Source organism: Ornithodoros turicata, unplaced genomic scaffold, assembly GCF_037126465.1.
Source record: "Ornithodoros turicata isolate Travis unplaced genomic scaffold, ASM3712646v1 ctg00001172.1, whole genome shotgun sequence".
Taxonomy (NCBI): Eukaryota; Metazoa; Arthropoda; class Arachnida; order Ixodida; family Argasidae; genus Ornithodoros; species Ornithodoros turicata.
In genome coordinates this window covers 56,084-76,335 of record NW_026999488.1, presented here as the reverse complement: position 1 = coordinate 76,335, position 20,252 = coordinate 56,084, and the positions used below count along the sequence as shown (strand labels likewise).

Below are 20,252 nucleotides of genomic sequence, written 5' to 3'. Positions count from 1 at the left end.
CCCGTCGATTTGGGGACCGGAAAAGGATCACCCAGGACCACCTTGCGAAGCTCTGGACCCTTCCAGCGGTGACGTCACCAAGTGATGTCAGAGGACTTCGACGACTGTACGATCACACGCGGGCTCATATCCGTGGTCTGGGAGCTCTGGGAGTTGCCAACTCAGCGTACGCTGCTTTGCTGGTGGACATCCTTCTCAAGGCACTACCCAGCGACATCACACTGGAGTACTATCGCCGATCAGCACGTGCAACAACAGCAGCCGCTGTTCAACAGGACAGTGCATCGGGAGATGGTCAACGAGAAGTACAGCACGAGACCTCGTACACCGAAAAGGAGTTAGAGAGAGTACTGGACTTCCTGCGTATCGAAGTGGAAATCCGTGAGAAATCCGGTATGGTCAGCACGAACAGAGACGGGCCACTCAGAGGTGGAACCCTGGGAAAGAATCTACGGAAAGAGAAGAACGTCCCAGCCGCGGCCGTACTGCAGTCATTAGCGAAAGCCACGTCAAAGTGTATCTTCTGCGACTCGGAAGAGCACAGCAGTGGAGATTGCAACACACCCATAGAACTGGAACGAAAGAAGAAGGTGCTCGCGACGGTCGGCTGCTGCTTCAGGTGTACCGTCAAGGGGCACCGAGCTAAGGACTGTAGGCGGAAAGTCGCATGCTTAACATGCAAGGGGAAACACGTGACCTCCATGTGCGACCCTAAATAGCCGGGAAGCTCGTCAACGAAAGCGAAAGAAGTTGACACAGTTGTCATGCACGCAGCAAGCTCCGATCGAGACAGGGTCAGTGCCACGGTACTTTTGCAGACGTTCCGCTCATGGGTCATCGCTGGCAATCAATCCCCATATATCCGAGGTATTTTCGTCGGCGGCAGTCAGAAAATGTTCGTTCGAGAAGATGTGTCACGGCAGCTAGGGCTACCGGTACTGGATGAAGTAACTGTGCGACTGAACACATTTGGGGACCCAGAAACGTCAGTAAGTTCACACAGAAGAAGACTGGTTCAGGTGCGTTTGCGGAGCCAGTACGATCAGAAAGAGCATCTGATTGAAGCCGTAGAAATTCCTTTCATCTGTAAGGACCTGGCAGACGCCACGGCAAATGACAGCTTCGTGGACGCCATCAGAAGGGAGGGCGGTTCCATTGTCGACGAAATGTTCTTCCCAGGAGCGAAAGCCGAAGCAGGAATCTGTCTTTTGATTGGAGCGGATCTGATGTGGGGGTTCCTAAAGTCCGATGTGCGACGGTCAGGTGCGGACGACCGTACAGTTGCGGTGAACACGCAGTTGGGCTGGACGTTCCAAGGTCGCACCGCTGTCCTGTCGTCAGTCACCGGAGACGTCACGCTTACCTGCGCGTTACACGTGGAGGCAAGTACCGAGGAAAGGCCGTTTGATCTCCGAATGTTCTGGGAGCTGGATGGTCTTGGGATAACAGACGGCGCAAATGACCAGCGCTCAGAGGACGAAGCAGTGTGGCTACATTTCCAGGACACCATCCAAAAGGAGGACGGCCGATATAAAGTGAGTTTGCCGTGGAAGACTGGCAGTGCCACGTTGAGGGACAACCGGGGAGTGGCTGAGCGTAGGCTGAGAAGCCTGATGAAGAGACTTCGTTCGAACAAAACTCTTCTGCTGGAATACGATTGTGCGATGAGGAAGTACCTCAACGACGGACAAGCAGAGGTAGTTACCGAAGCGGAGCAAGCACCAACAGAGCATATTTACTATATGCCACACCAGGCGGTTGTCCGGGACAATTCAACGACAACGATGCTGAGAGTTGTCTTTGATGCTTCCTCGCATGCCCCGGGGACCGCATCTCTGAACGCGCATCTCGAAAAGGGACCGAAGCTAAACACGGAACTACTGCCGCTGCTGCTGCGCTTTCGGACGGTCAAGGTCGCTCTGGTGGCGGACGTTGCCAAAGCGTTCCTCCAAAATGTAGTCAGGGAAGAGGATCGTGACACACTTCGTTTCCTGTGGTGTAACGAAACGCCGAAGGAAAATGGTCAGTTGCACGACGTGGAAGTCTGGAGAATGACCAGAGTACCGTTCGGTACAACCTCCAGTCCTTTCCTTTTGTCGGCGACAATACGGTACCATCTAAAGAATGTGGAAGAGCACCTACAGGAAACGGCAGCGCATCTTGCAAATTCCTTTTATGTGGATGACCTATTGACTGGCGCTTCAAGCGAGGATGAAGCTGAACAACTGTACAAGGACGCGAATACCGTCATGGGGGCGGCTGGGATGGAGTTAAGAAAGTGGGCATCGAATTCCCCGGTTCTCAATCGCCTCTTCGCAGATCACGAGCCACGCTTAGAAGAGCACCTCGCTGCGACCATAGAAACAGGACTTTTGGGATTACGGTGGAATCGACACACTGACAGCATCAAGCTCGCGGAATGCAGCCCACCCAACACCACGTCGGCGGGCAACACGAAACGGTCAGTGCTACAGCTCTCAGCCTCGATTTTCGACCCACTTGGTGTTGCCAGTCCATTCACGATACGGGCTCGCATGCTCTTCCAGCGCATCTGGCAGCATGGTCTTCATTGGGACGGCGAACTACCTGAAGAAATAGATGGGTAGAAATCCAGCGAACCGGTAGAGATGTAGGAAGGGAGTTGCCTCAGGACAGAAGCCGCCGATATTTCGAACAGAGACTGTTCTTCTTCTGGGTCCAGAAGAAGAACAGTCTCTTTTCGAAATATCGGCGGCTTCTGTCCTGAGGCAACTCCCTTCCTACCTGAAGAAATAGCTTTGGAGTGGAAGCGCTGGTGCGAGGAACTGCCGGACATGGCAAGAATCGAAATACCTCGGTATGTGAGCCAAGGGGTTGAAGACATTGCGAACGTAATCCAGGTGCACGTCTTCACGGACGCCAGTCAGTCGGCTGACGGAGCCAGCGTATACCTGCGCACAGAGGACGTCAATGGAAAGGTCGTGGTCACGCTGATGGTTGCTAAAGCACGAGTTGCGCCGCTGAAAACACTGACCCTACCCCGCCTAGAACTCATGGGAGCTCTAATAGGATGTAGGCTGGCCAAAATCCTTTTGGGTTCGCTCTCTCACCTTCCCCTCCAGCTAATCTTCTGGACAGACTCGAACATCGTACTCTGTTGGATTAAAGGATCGGCACTGCGGTGGAAGCAGTTTGTATGCAACAGGGTGACAGAAATTCAAACTGCAACCGATCCAGCTGCTTGGAGGCACTGTCCAGGGGAGCAAAATCCAGCGGACCTGCCCACAAGAGATGAAAGCATGGAGAAACTGCTACACAGCAAGATATGGTTCAGAGGCCCTGCATGGTTGTCGGAGTCGGCGGAGTTATGGCCCAGCGGCACGCACGAACCGCTTGTGAACGAAGAGACTGTAGAAGCGGAACGTGTAAAGACACAAGTGCTCTTCGTGGACACGGACACTACTACTTCCAGCCTACTGTGGACTACAGTGGTTGGTATTTCGTGTTGAGGCTCACAGCATGGATTCGCCGCTTTGCAGACCGTTGCAGGCGAAAGAAGAGGCGGCAAGGGGCCCTAACTGCTAATGAGGTTCATGAGGCGGAGGTCCATGGGGTTAAAGATGCACAAAGGTCCGAGTACTACACAGAGCTACAGGAGCTCGCAGGTGGGGGCATGGTGAGGCAGAAATCTCCGATCGCCCCCTTGCAGCCAGTTCTGGACCAGGATGATATTTTAAGGATTTCGGGACGGTTGCAGCACTCGACATTGCCAACGGACATAAGACATCCGGTGCTCCTCCCGCACGGACACAGAGTAACCGAACTGATCGTTGAGGCGGCTCATCGACGGCTTCTCCACGGGGGTGTACAAGACACCATAACCGAAGTGCGAGAGCGATACTGGGTACAGCGACGCTTGTGGCCGCCTCATCCAACGTGCCATCTCATCCACCGTGCCGCCTCATCCAATTTCGTGCCACCTCATCCACCGTGCCATGTCATCCATCGTGTCGTTTTGTCCATCGAGCGGCCTCATCCATTTTGAGCTGATCAGACGACATGCCATGTCACCCATCGAGCTTGGTCAACTTACGAACTTGCTTTTGTTTATTGTCCTCGTGAGGCCATGAACCGATAGCTCCGCTGCCGTGAAGGACAGCGCCAAAATATTTCTCATAATTCTCTTTATTCTAGTAATATTTTTTGCTGTGAAAATAACGACCAGTGCCTGAGCAGGATACTAAAGTGTGTATACGATCAGTGAACGGATACAGTATGCACCTTAAGTGGCAACAGTGCAACTATGCAATGTTGTACTTGGAATGCGAACCTGTAGCACGCAGTGTTGCTGCGTGTGCGAACCACTGCTGCGCCAGACGAACTCTCCCAATTGCGCAACTTGTTGCGTGGGAACCGACATTGAGCACTATACGTATTATCCTGCAACCGGTACCTCTCACAAAGACTCATCCTCCAACGCCACTTACGACAACTTGGTAGCCGTAACGTCACTTTGACCACGCTGCTCGGCCAGGTCCTGCAGTACCAGGGAGCGGTTACGACTGCCCTCTTGAGCTTTCTTCTTGCCACCGGCCTCTCGATAAGCCTCTAAGGCCCTTTTTCTGTTGTCTGTGTGTGTGTTCTTTTCCCTTTCTTTCTTTTCTTTTTAATTAAGGAATAGCAAGTTGGCCTCCGCCTAACTAACATTTCCTCCCCCACTTTTTTTTTTTCAATAAACATATTCCCACCCACCCCCGCTGGTGTGCCGGCAACACCAACAGCAAAATCACACTTCTGTTATTTGAGAATCATAAGGGTGTGCTTACTTTTAACCCAATGCAATCTGCTGAAAATTCGCTTTCCTGAACCAGTTCGGACCGATATTTTGCGCTGCTGCGGAGCTGAACCCGAACCGAACTGAAAAATAAAGGTTCCGATCCCTGGCCTCAAATGAAGTGCTTGTGCACGCTGTGGGGCTGTATGAACACGGTAGTGTGAGCTTTATAGTGCGTGAAAATTAATATTTCTGATGTTAGTGTTAGTGGATGAGACCTTGCATATCCAGGAACGAAATATGCAAAACATGCAAATCCGCGACCTGGACATCAACATAAAAAGGATCACTGCATGATGACGCCCTGAGGACCCAGTGCCAACGAACAGAGGCAGTCGAAGTGATGTTGGCCGTCCTCCAGGTGGAGCAGGGTCTTTGATCTACCTCCATATAAATGTCTGGTTCAACACTGTGCATCCTATCATCCTCATTTCCGTTTTTTCTTTCTTGATAAACATATCCCCCCCCCCCCCCATCATCCTCAGCTATCCAAACACTGCTGACAATTTTACCTTTCACGCAATTTAAATTTAGCCAATTCAGCTACAATACAATTTTTGCTGTCTTCCGTTCAAATCTACCTGGCCACACCGCTGCAGAGCAGCATTTTTGTTCAATCTGCTGCCACATGTTGAAACATTTCTATGGCAAAAATCACAATTCCAGTGTTGAGTTTGTTCCCCAGTTAAGAAAATTTGTCACATATTTTCACCCTGATAAAAAAAGCTCCCTGACACAATTGTAAGAAGGGACTCGTTGGACGAATTCAGTGTACTGTTGAACAGCCACGGATGACACTAACTCACAACAAATCTCGTCGTTCGTGTCACAGCTTTCTTGAGATCTAGAATGCGTTGTGAATAAGCGCTGTGGTTACGCCTGTAATGCTTTGTCCCACAGCATCCCACACGAAAACATCTGCCAATCAAGTCCCTTTCACAGACAAGACACTGATGTGGTCGAAATATATTGTCAATTGAAAAACATTTCACATCTCAACTTATCGAACCGGGGAAAGTGGGGAGATGTACGTGCATCATACTCGACATGCTCCCCGCCTTCGGAGCGTTCGCTTACTGGGTCAGTTGGGGAGCTAAAGTGGGTCGTGATAGTATCCTTATCCACCGTGCCATCTCATCCACCGAGCTGGGTCATCCATCGGGTTAAGACATCCACCGAGCTGCAACATCCATGCCGTGCCATCTCATCCACCGAGTTGTTTCATCCACCGTGCCATCTCATCCATCAGTGGATGAGTTGGCATGGTGGACGACCTGGCGCGGTGGATGAGGTGACACGGAATCGTACAGCGATGCCGGCAACTAGTCAAAAAAGTTCTCTTTCGAGGCGAACGCATGCAAACGACACCGGGTAAAGCCAGCGTCCGCACCTGTTGCACCACTGCCCAGCGAGCGGGTGACTGAAAGCCGGCCATTCTAAGTGGTTGGGATATACTTCGCGGGACCGTTGATCATCAAACCAACAGGTGGAGGCAACATACATAGTCTTACATAGCGCTATTTACATGCGCAGTCACCCGTGCGGTGGACCTGGAACTAGTATCGGATATGACTACTCAAAGTTTTCTCCTGGCGTTCAAACGTTTCACTTCCCGGCGAGGGCTTCCATCGGTTATCTACAGCGACAACGTCGCAACCTTCAAGAAGGCCGAGAAGCAAGTGTGGAAAGCACTGAAAAACCCAGCCTTCCAGGACCACCTCACCACCGTAGGAATTAATTGGAAATATATCGTCGAACGCGCGCCCTGGTGGGGCGGTTTCTGGGAACGACTGGTGAGAAGTGTCAAGACTGCGCTAAGAAGGACGCTCGGGAGGAACTGCTTCAGCTTCGAGGAGCTCACCACTGTTTTACATGGCGTAGAGGCAGTCATCAACTCTCGCCCTCTGACGGCTGTGAACGATACACCAGAAGACAGAGAGCCACTGACACCGGCCCACTTCCTGGTAGGGAAGCGGGTGACTTCTTGACCACAGACACGCGGGCGTACTGGAAGCTTCATCAACAACTACTAGATTGTTTTTGGAAACGTTGGAGAACTGAATATCTTCTGCAGCTGCGGTCCGCCCATGGTGTCAAATCCGCTGGAGAAACGACACCGCTTCACGTCGGGGACTTGGTCATAGTGCACAATGAAAAGCTGCCCCGGCACATGTGGAAGACAGGACTGGTTGTGGAGCTGTTTCCCGGAGGAGATCGTAACGTCCGTGCGTGCGCTGTAAGATTGACAGTGCTACGGAGACCAATTCACTTGCTGTATCCATTAGAGGTTTATTGACGGAGTTACCGTGTGTTAGTAGTTTCACAAGAAAAATGATACTTCTCAATTTGCCGGGGAGGATTTTGCAGATTTGGGTTAAATAACTTCGTTGTCGGCGTAAATAAGGCATGAACGAGGAGGACGATGTGGCCTCTCGGGGACCTTAAATAGCTTGTGAGCCAATGATTGGGTGATTTTTGGTTTGTTATGTTGCTGTTGTTGGATGGAGCGAAGCGCTCTGACCAGTTCCATAAAGAAGTTTGAAGTTTTTTCGAAGTCGTGGGTCCATTCTTGAATAATATATATTACATAATGTACAAACAGGAACAAGTGTGGGCGCCGGGTGATCGCGCCGGCGCGTCGTGGGATTGGAGACCTTGATGGGTTCCGAGAAGCTGACCCTCTTTTCCCATTTCTTGCGAAAATATTCCCACTGCTCTCCTGGAAGACGTCCGCTCGAGTGGCCGCGGGTGAACAATATGACGATCAAGTCTTAAGAGTAATCAAAATACACCTGGCGCTTTGTGTCGCAATCACGTGATCACTGCAAACCGGTCACAAACTGCCATGTGACAACAACAAACCGTGGTTCACGGTAAGCGCGGTTTGGTCGGGTAAAGGTGGTTAAAGGTCAGATATGCCGATTTTGAAGTGCCGCAGAACTGAGCGATACTCGCGCTGTGTGTTCATGAGCGAACACTGAATATGTGTGCAAAATATCGGGGTCTAACTGTTCGTATTTTTTTATAAAAATATTTTTTTAGTTTCCCGGCCCGCCCTCCCGACCGTCGCCTAACCCTGCGCACGGGCGCACCGACGTCATTGCTCTAGGTTTTGAGCGTCTTGGCTTGGCTCTTTTGGGCTTGTTATCTATTGTTGGCTTCGGCGGAACGATGTGTGGTTACTGAGCATTGAGTGAGGTGTTTCTATGGTTTTTACTGTCAGAAACAGTGGGCTCGCTTTCTAGTGAAAATAATGTTCGGTATACGGAGAGAAATCTTCGTTCACTGCCACACACCGTAGTATGTTGTATTCCGTGGGTGCTTGGACAGAAAAGAAACAGCTGTTATTGACTAAGCGGCAATGATGAACCCCAAAGCCGGAAACAAGAATCCTCTTTGGAGAACCGCTTGTGGACCTTTGATTAGCGCGGCATCCTAAGCTGTCGTTTTTCCTTTCCTCCTCATTTTCCCACGTATGGATATAATGTATTTCCGTGGCCGGGCAAGAACAATTGCTTACTTGAGCCACGCTATATCTTCGAGCCAAGACGAAGTATTTGAGAATGCGACGATGCTACGCTCCTGGCTGTTTTAACACATCATCCGAAAACCCAAGTGTTTCCTACCACAAGTTTCCAAAAGACGAAGTGGTGCGAAGCTCTTGGCTTTTAGCGATAGGTACCCGTACGGACTGGGTTCCCTCGCCGAAAGCAATGATCTGCTCGAAGCATTTCGTCCCTGATAGCTATGAAGTTAATCCGCTGCTGCAGGAGGAATTTGGAATTCCTGCACGAAAGCTTCTCAAGCGGAATGCCGTACCCACAATTTTTGACCCTGTTACGGAGGATCAAGGAGGAAAAAGACAGCGAGTGCAGGTAAGTCGAGGCGAAATCTACGTTGTTCACAGAACTGACGCGCTAATGCATTCATGTGTGATAAAGTATGGATAATCTGATTTGTGAATGACCACAGGTGCAAGATGATGATGGAAATGAAACTGGCTCTGGGTTACATCTGCTTCATGAGGAACTTACAGCCCAGCAGCCACAAGCAGGTACGAAAATGTGAAATAATAATTTGAGGGGAAATGAATATTTGGCCTCATTTGTCGGGCACTCCCACACAGACACTTGGGGACCACTGTTGAATCAGCCATCAACATCACAACTTCTGCCATCAAAGCCTCAAAACGAAGGGTACTGCCATCATTGCGGTCAGCTGCTACCCCCCGGTTCGGGCACACTTGGTGGCAGAACAGTGGCTCTGATCGATGAAGCAGTACAAGCTTCACTTTCTGACATAGCAGGTACACAATATTAGTTCAGTTAGTTTGCCTTATTTTGCACTTTTTTCTTGCTGCTGACTCGATAACTGTTCGAGCTACAATTCCTTCTAAAATGCAGCACCTGATGATGTCTCTGACGATCAACAAGTCCCGAGGTCATCAACACCCGTTGGGGAGGATGTCTTTCCTATCAGTGAATGTTTCATTGAGGAAGTTCCCCAAAGGTATCTTAGCATTGTTTACCTTTATTAATTAGTTGCCTGTGTCCTGATAACTAAGGAAAAGGATATCTATGTTTTAATCACAAGTTCACAGTGGATTCTGTTATTGGATTAACACATCAGAAATATACACACATTGTAGATCATGTATGTTTTATGCTTGGTGTGTTACTGTAATTTTCAATACCACTTGCATTGCACTTTTAGAGGGTCAGCTGTACAATTTTAGCACAAACATCATGTACACAAGCTCACTAGGCAAAAATATCGAAGCAGTGTCATGATGTCCTTTTTTTAATTTGTACATTATGCAAAGTTCACCTCAGTGCAGAATCATTGTAATAGAGTAGATATTAGCATTGCTTTCTTGTTTATACTGAGTTTGTTTCCTCAGTGATGAGCAGCATTCAGGACTCGTGCAAGAAAGAGAGTCCCTTTGGGATGAGGAGCCCTCATCCTCTGATGAGGATTCAGTGGATGACGAGTGGTGAGCTACATTTCATTTTCACATAGCAGACCTGCAGCCTGCATTTCTCAGACAAGCCTCATTGTCTAAAATTTTTCAAGCGTTTGTGCAGTTACTTTCTGGGTGCTGTGTGTGAAAGATGTGCTGAGTAAGCATTATGTAGATGAACAACTGTGTGGAACGAAAAATAGTTTTTCATGTCTGCAATGGGGAAAGTACTCATGTAGGATAGAGGCAGGATAGCAACGCGGTCAGTATATAGCTATTATAATTAATGCTGTATCACTGCAAAGAAATTCACAATAAATGTGAAACTTGTGTAAATCTGATTGTTTAGAACAGGGGATAGACCACTTTCCCAAGCATGTCTAAGCATTCTGTGCAACTTTAGAGGCTTTTCAGAGTTGTTGTTTGCTGGTTGATGGTAGATGAAATATGCTGCTTCGTTACACTTTCTCGTTAAGAGGTTAGGAGACTTCACCTCGAAGAGTGCACAGGTGCCTGAATATGCTTGTTGCTGTGTATTGCATGCCAAAAACAAGTAACTAGATTACTGTTTTGTAAAATATGACTCATGATAAAGAGGGTGTTTCTTTTTGTTACACTACAAGAATGCAGACATAAATGGTACATATAATAGCAACAGCAGGGGGGCACCCCTGATGTGGACCCCCCTCCTCCCCCCTTCCCTTCCCAGAGGGCACCAAACACACACCTTTCGGGATGCAAGAATACATGGAGTGCAAATTTGCCACTTGTCTCCCTGGAGGCCAAAAGTAGACGTCAGTCCTGAACAACACATGTAGCTTGACTACATTCGTAACTGCAGTACATGCTCATGTGTACTCATTTTGCCTGTGAATAGTGCTAACCCAAATGACACATCATATCGCCCAGAGCAGTGCAGTGAAGGTGACTGGTGAGTTCATTGTTGCATACCTGGCTGTCGTTACATGTTGATTTTTACATTTGTCTTTGGCAGCTCATCTTTATATCTCATAAATTTCTAGCTCCATCATTGAAGAGCCAGAGGTCGGAACTGCATATGAAGCAAAATACACTGTCTTCGAGTCATGCCTGAAGCAGCTCCTCCAGAGGTGCCCACAGTGCCTGACTCCAGACTGTAGTGTGGACCTGTTCTGCATCAGGACAATGGTGAAGGCCACGGTTGTCTGCCCCCGATCACACATCACTAAGTGGTCTAGCCAGCCAATGTGCCAAGGAAAACCGGTGGGAAATGTCCTACTGTACAGTGCAATACTGTTCTCCGGAAGCAGCCCGACACAGGCACTGAGGGTGTTGAGCTTCCTGGGCGTGCAGACCTTGAAGGCAGCGCAGTATTTCAAATTTCAGCGGCACTATATTTTCCCTCCAGTTACTGAGGTGAGTTATATATAACACAGTGTACCCTGAGGTGCAGCAGGTGACATTATTATTCTCGTTAGGTATGGAACAATGAGCAGCAGCTGCTGTTGACAGAGCTGAACAACCAAGGTCTGTGCCTCGCTGGCGATGGCCGTGCAGATTCCCCGGGACATTCTGCAGATTTCGGCACGTACTCACTTATGGACACTGCAGCTAACAGTATTATTCATCTGGAGCTGGTGAAGGTAATGTTCTCACATATTGCACACCTTTAAATTATATGCCTCCAAACCGACTAGGTTGTGGTCCATTTTATACTATAGTTTAATACCGCTGTCACACGGACTGATTTAGTGCCACTTAGAAACAGTAACACTTGCGCTTAGTGTCGTTTGTGTACTGTCACACAGGATTTTTTAATGACACTCCACAGAAAGTGCACTAACAATTTAGTCACTTCCTCAAACACACTTCACATCACTTCAGAGGATCAAGTGGGTAGTTTCGAGAGCAGGCTTTGAGGTATATGTAGAAATAGTGAAGAAAAGCCAAAGGCCCTGTCAATCACAATATTTTTAAACAAGTATTTTTGAAAGCGAGCCCATTTGATTTAAATACATTCTAACATTGAGCTGAAAGAAAATGTACCTACGAGGGGTGTGTGGATTCGAATATTTGAAGTCGAATGGGGAAAAAAATGCTGAATACCGAATCGAATATTAGTACTAATTTTATAATAAGTAACCTTTTGCACTAAAACTTTGCAATTTGTAGCCTGTGCCCTTAGTGTAATTTTTCTGCCATTTACTGTCACAAGCGAGACATCTAAATCTTCTGTGGGAATTAAGCCCCTACCCTTTTAATTTTACATGATAGTGTTTCCAGATTTTCAGCTGCGTCTACACTTACTGAGGCAATTATCTTGATTTCAAACCTTGATGCCATGCAATGTCGTGTTACGCAGATAAGGCTGTAATAGTATCTGAACATCCACAGGCCACTTGGTAAACAAACAAACTGGTGTCCTGCCTCAGCTTTGCCATGAACATCCTTTAGCTTCTTTGCTTTAGTGTGCATGTCTTACCTGGGGATGTTGCAGTGCTAAAATTTGGAACGTAATGGATGTTGCGTTTGAATGTAAGAGGATTTGCTGAAAAAAAAAGCATCTGGTTATTCTAGTTTGCAATATGTATAAGCAAAACAAAAATATGTGCATTGGAGTTGTTTTCAGTCAAAGGTCAAGAGGCTTCTATTTGCAAATGACATTATCATACTAGCTCTAGGACTACGGACCAGTGTCAACCGCAGTTCTAATTCCTTTGGTGACACAGTGGCAGAATTTCAATTCATGTACTATTCGCTCTTATTTCCATTACATACAGTCTACTGAGGCTACCTCCAGCAATAAAATGGAAAAGGAAGGGCTACAAAGAGCTCTCAACTACCTACAGGACCAGGGCATGACCGTGAAAACACTCATCACTGACAGGCACACTGAAATTAAAGCCTTTATGAAGGCTTCGCACCCAGAAGTGCAGCACCGTTTTGATGTCTGGCACGTAGCCAAAGGTACTAGTAAAATTTCTATTTTTTATACATTTAAAGGATATACCTTTTATTTACGCCCAGGCATACGTAAGAAAATCAGTGCTGTGTCACGCACAAAGCAGCATCAGGTATTGCAGATGTGGTCCCCAACGATAGTGAACCATCTATATTGGTGTGCAAGGACCAGTGATGACGCTCTGGCTGCATGAAGGTATGTAGTTAAGCTTCTAATCACATATGTTAATGAATTGTACCAAATTATTTAACAACAGGGACGGAAACCTTCAAAAGGCTGGAAAAAATTGTGGCATCACCTCTCTTGATGAAGGATGTCCCAATGCTGTCACCGCATAAACAGACCTTCGGACTTGAGGCATTCCATGCTGTAATCATTCATTTTGCCCCGAAGTCATCGAAATTTTCACATGACGGCATGCATGCACGGTAAGCTCAAGTAATTTTGCTTTAGTCGAAGGGGTGTTGAGCTTAGAGTACAGAACACCACAAAGGGCCATACAGAAAAGAAATGACCACTTTTTCAATAGAATACACTAAAATGCAACAACGTTAAAATATGAATACATGCATACACTCTTAAAGATGAACTTCACCGCATAGCACGCTCCTGACCAACCATCATCTCGAATGATATTGTTACCTGCCCTGATTTTGTTGAAAACGGGAGGCTTACGCCTTTTTTGTGACAATTATGAACAGCATAAGTGTCACAAAAAAGGCGTACGCCTCCCGTTTTCAACAAATCAGGGCAGATAACGATATCATTCGAGATTATGGTTGGCTAGGAGCGTGGTATGCGGTGAAGTTCATTTTTAAGAGTGTACTATAGACAGGAGCAGAATCTCAAACTTTGAAGGCGGGTTGTTAGCCAGAAACGTTCTGTGCATTTCTAAATCAGGTGTTGTGTAAATGAAAAAATAATTTAATTGCTATACTGAACTTCCACAGATGAATTATGACAAATGTTCAGAAGCACTGAAATTATATCCTGTTCACATATTGTATTGTGTTCACACATTATGGCTTGCTACATTAATATGAATTGTAGAGATACAAAATGCCATGACCCCTGTAAAAAATATGTCCTTTTAATCCTGCGCTCATGACAACCTGAGCTTTATTTCTACAAATGGTGGTGGAGCACAGGACAGAATGCTAGGTTCTAGCTTGGCAAGCTCCTTGGCTCCTACAGTATGAGCAGGCGCTATGCTCAGTATTGTGCAAGAAACAACGCAAAAGAAAAGCAAGTTAACGTTCAGAAGTGCACATGTAGTTAGGACTCGCTTATGTCGATAATTACACGTTTTACACATAGTGAGCCCTCAATTTGTGAACAGTAACAGTTTCGTAGAAAATTGTCCAGAAAAAGAGGAATTACTAAATCGAGGTATGAAAGCGGATCAGCGCTGATGAAAGTAAGAGGCTGACGGTTGATGGCAATTTTAGCCTATTCTTATTCGTCGACTTGGATTAAGTGTCACAAACGTTTGTAATAATACTCTGGAGCATTGACTCTCCAGCGTTGATTTTGCCCAGTAGAGAAGAAAATAATGTGATACCAGAGACATCATTCTTGTCACCTAAAGCTCACATGGCCTTCCATTTTGGAGTTGGTCTCTAAAGTGGCAGCATGCATGTGACAAAAAAGCAGAATGTAACCTTCTGGATTTTCTCACTGTTAGTCATACGAGCCACAGTCACCGACTTGCTGAATTTGCGATCCTCCGTATAGCCCCAGATAATGTTGAATTGCTGTGCCTCCCATAACATTTATTCACCCTTCTGTGCTATTGACACGGGCGAACAGAGTTGCATTGTTCATAAATAAAGGTAAAAAATTGTTTCCTCTATTCAGTGCAAACAAGATATGTTCACTGTTCGGATATAGAGAGTTCATAAACCGAGGGGGAAATCCATGGCAAGTGTCTCGTTCCATGACAAACAGTTTGTAAATGGAGGGAATTCAAGTATCAAGGGTTCACAAACCGAAGGCTGACAGTATATGTATTCAGAGGCTGCTGCTGTTGCAATCTTGGTAACTGGTATGTATTTTAGCTTACCAATGCGGCATTTTAATTGTGATGGAATAAAGTATTATCCCCCAGTGAAAGCCTTGCAAAACCCTTTAGCTGAGTGTTCTAGGGGAAGGTTAGCAACGGTACATCAGTAAATACAGTTTGCAGTACACAGTTGAGTGCATTCCTCCCCCCCCTCCCCCCACCCCATGGACTTGGCTGATATAGCAAATGAAGTCCTCACATACACATGTGCTGCCTAATACAGACTAGAGCAGTGGAGCAGGAAAAATGACGGATAGAGCAACGAACAGTGCTTGAAGATCCCGTCTCATTTCCCATTCTTTTAGAAGGTAGCTTCCTTGAGGGGTCAAGGGCACTACGGTTTCAGAATGGCCGAGTGTACATTGAGAGTTTGATATCCCTGCTGTGGTACCTCTGCCTTACGCATGGAAGAAAAGTATTTGCATTTAAACTTTGCTGTTTGTAGTATGAATATTGGAGATATGCCTAAAACAGTACTCTTACCACTTATAGAAAGCCAGGAGCGAAAACTGAGCAGTAATCTGTATCCTTTTTAAGATCTTTACAAGAAATTTTTCAAATGTCAGCAAAGGGAACTGGTATACAGCACAGGAAGGGATAGTTGAAGGGCTGAATTCACCCTGTGAGGAAGGCTAGCACCTCTTTGAGGCACATGAGTGGCAACAATGTGGGGCTTGTATTGCCGAAATATTTGACTGTGAAATTTTTATTGCACTATGCAATGGGTACACAGATACTTTCATGTCAGTGGAGCTCAACTGATGACAAAGAACGTTGCAGTCAAGTACTCAGTGTGCTTTCCTCAAAGAAGCAAAACCAAGAACAGTATAACACCAAGCAACACACCTTTTAGTGCCCGTAACTGTAGTGGAACATCGGAATGAAAGGACAAAATTATCACAATGCATGTTTTTAAAACCAACATCAGGACAGTTACGTACCAATGAAGCCTCGATAAGATGGAGAGGAAAATGTGTGCCTTATTTTGGATACGCAGCAACCAGGGATCTTTTTACGCTTCCCTCGTCCAAGATGACCCTACACCCAGAACGTAAAGTTTGAGTATGCAGTGAACCGCAGCTTGCTATAGATAACATTTCCATTAGTGTGGCTACAGGTTTGCAGATATTCAGTAATAGTTTCTATATGCACGACTGTCATGCTGTAATGGGGAACAACATTTGAGATATAAAGATGATAAAGAAACTAATGGAATATGTAAGAAGGCTCCATAAGCTCTTGCTATCCAGGCGCACCTTGCTTACCCTTTACAAAAGTGTTCACGATGAGGAGCAAGTGAGGCTGGACTGTTTATCCAAATAGCCAAGATCATATTGAATAATCCAACTTCTAAACATAATTGAGCTTTGTATGTATCCACTATTGACGTAGCTTTTATCAACTTCATAAGATACATGGCTCGTTGATGCATCTTTTTTGACAAGCTGCAACTATTCCCTTATCATTCCACAAACTGCCTTCTGATAATGCCCCAAGACATAAAGCTACATAACAAACACAATGCTTTGAAAAGCTTACTTTTTAAACATTACCTGTTGTTATCAGGACACTGTTCCATATATGAAGGTGTGTAATATATCACGCGCCGCATGTGAACTTGTAACAATTCTTGGTTTAGGCATAATGGGTGAAATAGAGGATGCAAAGAAATGCAAGTGACACCAGCGCTGGTGCACATCCTGTCCACTTCGCTGCAGCAAGTATACTCGTCCGAATTTTCCGCGTTGCAGCAACAGCAGTCACACCTATTAATATAAGGCAGTGAAGTAGTGTCTGTTACCGATGCGCAGTAACGACGTAGTTCCTATATATAGTTACGCATACCGAAAATTATTGCGTAGCTCGTCGTTCAAGGGAAGCGGGCCGGTTTCGGGTGACGCACTTGGATGCTGCCGTTCTGCACTTTCGACAGGGCGGGGATCCATACTGAAGGGACCATCATCAAATTCGTCTTCCAAAAACCAGTCACTTTGGAAATCATCGTAAACAGACGTCGCGTCACTTGTCGCTTCGTCACTCGACGATACGTTTGCACCCGTCCTTTCGAGGCTCATGACTCTTTCCATGGTGCGGTTTGACATTGCTACTTTCGAAACGTCTCACTAGCGCGCGGCGACTGGAATGTCCCATGAGCGAGATCCGAGGGAGTGCGCACGCGCAGTGAAAGGTTGCACGCGCTCATTTCTAAGTTATGTTCCCTAACATTATCATACGTTGCTTGTGCACGTCTGCAGTAAGAATGACTAATTCAGATTGTTAACAAAAAAGCACGTATACTAAATGTTCACCGTGAGGTGGCGGCGCGTCATGAAAAAGCGGCAATGTCACCATTACGACGGGATAAAAAACCCTGGGCGTGGATACACCAACAGCAAATGGAGAAGTAGTTTCCCTCTCCCAAATGCACAACCGAAGAAGGTTTATTCACCCCCCCCCCCCCCGGGCAGATCCACGATTTTTCTGAGATGGGGTTCCAACCTTGGCCAGCATGGTAAATACAGATCTAGGTCAACTAAACACTATATGAAGACAGAAACTGAGGAAGGAGTAAGGACATCCTGACACCCCCTCCAGGTCCACACCCCCCAGGCTGCAGCACTGCCCGCACATCACAATTGCTCAGTTTCTTACAAATAGCAGCTATTGCATATGTGCTATGACTTTACACATGTTGAACTTGCAGTATTCAAGGTGGTTGTGCCCAAATTGCTCTGTAACAACCAATTTTTCTGCCATATCTCGGAATAACAGCACGCATTGGAAAATAACTGTGACATTTGTTTTGCTTGCTCTAGAACCCTGATAGCAGCACTTCATTTCAACAGTAACGCTGGCAGAGAAACCACAGAGTACGTGCTGAAGTTTTCAAAGGCACGAAAGTCTTGGACAGTCGCTGCAGTTAAAACTAAGCCCACATTCGGTGAGTATCTATTCAGGTATATGTGCGTGTCACACATTTTTCAACCTATTCCATTCTCATGTAGTGGACTCACCAGTCATTAGTCATGATAGCCAATACATAATCACATCTTGAACGTTCATATTCTACAGGGTGTTCAAAATTAAGCTTTCACGAGCGCTACGCAAACACAGCGACGACAGGAAACCGGATGAGAACTTTACGCTACTTGTGTAGGAAACAGGTGCTGCTAATTATGTAGCACCTGTTTCTTACTCAAGGAACAGAAAAATAGCACCAGTTTTCTTTTTATTCGCCTATTTATAAAGTGCTAGTGAAAGCTTAATTTTGAACACCCTGTATATTCGCATCTCTCATCTCACTATTTGCACACGTATATATGTGCTGCCGCACTTCTGATTAGCAGGCGGAGGGGCTAGTTTTCAGATCACACCTCCCCTACCTCGGAGATCTGGCTATGCACCACTGATGTCACATCATAACTGCATACTCTACTTTCAAATTCAGAGTATGTCAGGAAGTTGATAGACTGCGTACTTGAACTGTGTTCGCGGTGGCCTTCCTACACCACTGCTTCATCCAATGCAAAGTGCACTCAAGTGCACAAGACACTAGCCAGTAGGGCAGGACCAAAGCCTCAACTAGAAGAGGCTGTGCGTACACACAAGGGAAGGTACCAAGAGCATTAATCAGCATGATCTGGGCTGATCATGTCGATTAACGTGTAATGTATGTAGTCTGCAGTGTAGTCTGTAGTCCAGTTGGCTGGCATCTTTCTGGCATATACAGAATGTTTCTATGCACTCCTTTTCTGACAGCTGCTAAATATGCATTGATGCATGCTGAGAATTTAGCAAAGTTGAGGAATGATGAGGGGTGCAAGATCAAACCCCAAACCATCACCCACGGTCGTAGTTGTTTCAATACATAAAGCCACAAATTATTTTCATTGTCCATTCCTTTTCACTGTGTAGCACTCTTCATGTTCTGTAAAAGGAGTTTGCAACACCACCCCAATTTGAAGTAGTAGCTTTGTACTTGATCAATGCAGGATGATTGGCAGAGCATGGAAGCAGGAAGGAAGGCTGTCATTGCAAGACAAATGTTTATGTCAGTTGAGTGCACTTAACCACGTATTTCATTTCTCAGCTCTCTTTAACCTATTGTGTCCACCCAGGTCACACCAGTTCGAAAATGTTCATTTTAGTTAGTTTTCAGCTGTGAGATTATGGGAACATAGCAACTGTCTGGTGTTCTTTCTCTTTTTTCTCTCTCCCACTCTTGTTGAAGTCTGCTACACTTACTGGTAGTTTTTGTAAACTGAATATCACATTTTTGAAAGGAGCAGTTCCATGCAACTATGGTTGCTTTCATGTGGTCTACAGAAGGCCAAATCTGAGTTGTTTTTTCAAGGTGGCAGAATTGTGGTAGGCGAGGGACAAGGAGCATCTGAGGTTACAGTAAAGTTACAGCTACATGGGGATGTGTGAAAGTGTTGTAGTGCTGGTGAAGCAAAGCAAGAGATTGTGTCCTGTGCAAGCCTGGTCGTCTGGTCTCCCATCTGAACTGAGATCAAGAGACACTAAAACTTGACATGACAGATGTTTCCGTGACAATAATATCCCTTGGTGAAGGAGACATAGAGGTTAAATTCAAGTTGAGGGACCACTAATCAGGGTTGGTCAAACGGGGCCTAAGGAGGCTATAAGTTTTAGCACTTCTATCCAACTGTTGTGCTGGCAGTGTAAACATCTGGTTTAAGTTATTTTGTTGACACTTATTTCATATCTTTTCACACAAAGTAGAACAAAGCGGCTTCAAGTCAATCTTTCCTCTGTAAGCATTATATTCGTACATTCAAATACAGTGTCTACTGTGATCCTCCATATACTTATGTGTATTTCTGTAGTGGAATTCTGTAGCTGCTTAATTGTTTAGGTTTTTTTCCTGATAACTACATCACCAAAAAGGCATTACATAAAGGGTACATACAAATCTTCGTTCATCTAAGATATTAGAGCACATAATTTACTCAGGTATTTTTGGGCATTTGAGTGACAGTAATTATTTTTCTGAAGTACAGCATGGTTTTCGTCAGACTTATTCATGTACCACTCAACTTACTGAATTCCATCATGATCTCGTCTCCTCTTTTGATAAGGGTGTACAAACAGACATTGTTTTTGTAGATTTTCGGAAGGCATTTGATATGGTTCTACACGCCTATGTTTTACACAAACTTTTCTTCCTTGGCATAGATAGGGATGTTTTACAGTGGCTTGTCGATTACCTAAGTAACAGGGTTCAACGTGTAGTAGTCGAAGGTAAAGCATCCTCGGCAAGTTGCGTGCGGTCTAATGTCCCACAGGGATCAGTTCTGGGACCCCTCTTATTTCTTATTTTTATTAATGACATAACACAGTCAATGAACTCCAAAATTAGGCTGTTCGCAGACGATTGCGTTTTATATAAAGACATTCTAAATCTTTCAGATGCCCAACTTCTCCAGGCAGATGTAAGTCGAATCGTTTCTTG

General features: G+C 45.9%; 2 protein-coding genes across 2 annotated transcripts; both read left to right on the top strand.

Annotated features, from left to right (window-relative positions):
- The first annotated feature begins 893 nt into the window (after nucleotides 1–893).
- LOC135376606 (uncharacterized) lies at nucleotides 894–2,606 on the top strand. Its single transcript, XM_064609128.1, has one exon. It carries the CDS (start codon nucleotides 894–896, stop codon nucleotides 2,604–2,606), a length of 1,713 nt encoding a protein of 570 aa, XP_064465198.1.
- Nucleotides 2,607–2,813: 207 nt separating this feature from the next.
- LOC135376605 (uncharacterized) lies at nucleotides 2,814–4,024 on the top strand. The gene is made up of 2 exons (XM_064609127.1): nucleotides 2,814–3,474; nucleotides 3,519–4,024. The coding sequence occupies exons 1-2, from the start codon at nucleotides 2,814–2,816 to the stop codon at nucleotides 4,022–4,024; spliced, it is 1,167 nt and encodes a 388-aa protein (XP_064465197.1).
- Nucleotides 4,025–20,252: the final 16,228 nt, after the last annotated feature.

What these genes read in the sequence shown, in the direction of transcription:
- LOC135376606 (XM_064609128.1), top strand. Translation starts at nt 894, where the DNA reads ATGTTCGTTCGAGAAGATGTGTCACGGCAGCTAGGGCTACCGGTACTG.
- LOC135376605 (XM_064609127.1), top strand. Translation starts at nt 2,814, where the DNA reads ATGGCAAGAATCGAAATACCTCGGTATGTGAGCCAAGGGGTTGAAGAC. An exon ending in ACTGTGGACTACAGTGGTTG is followed by an intron (nt 3,475 to 3,518) that starts GTATTTCGTGTT and finishes GCCGCTTTGCAG; the next exon opens with ACCGTTGCAGGCGAAAGAAG.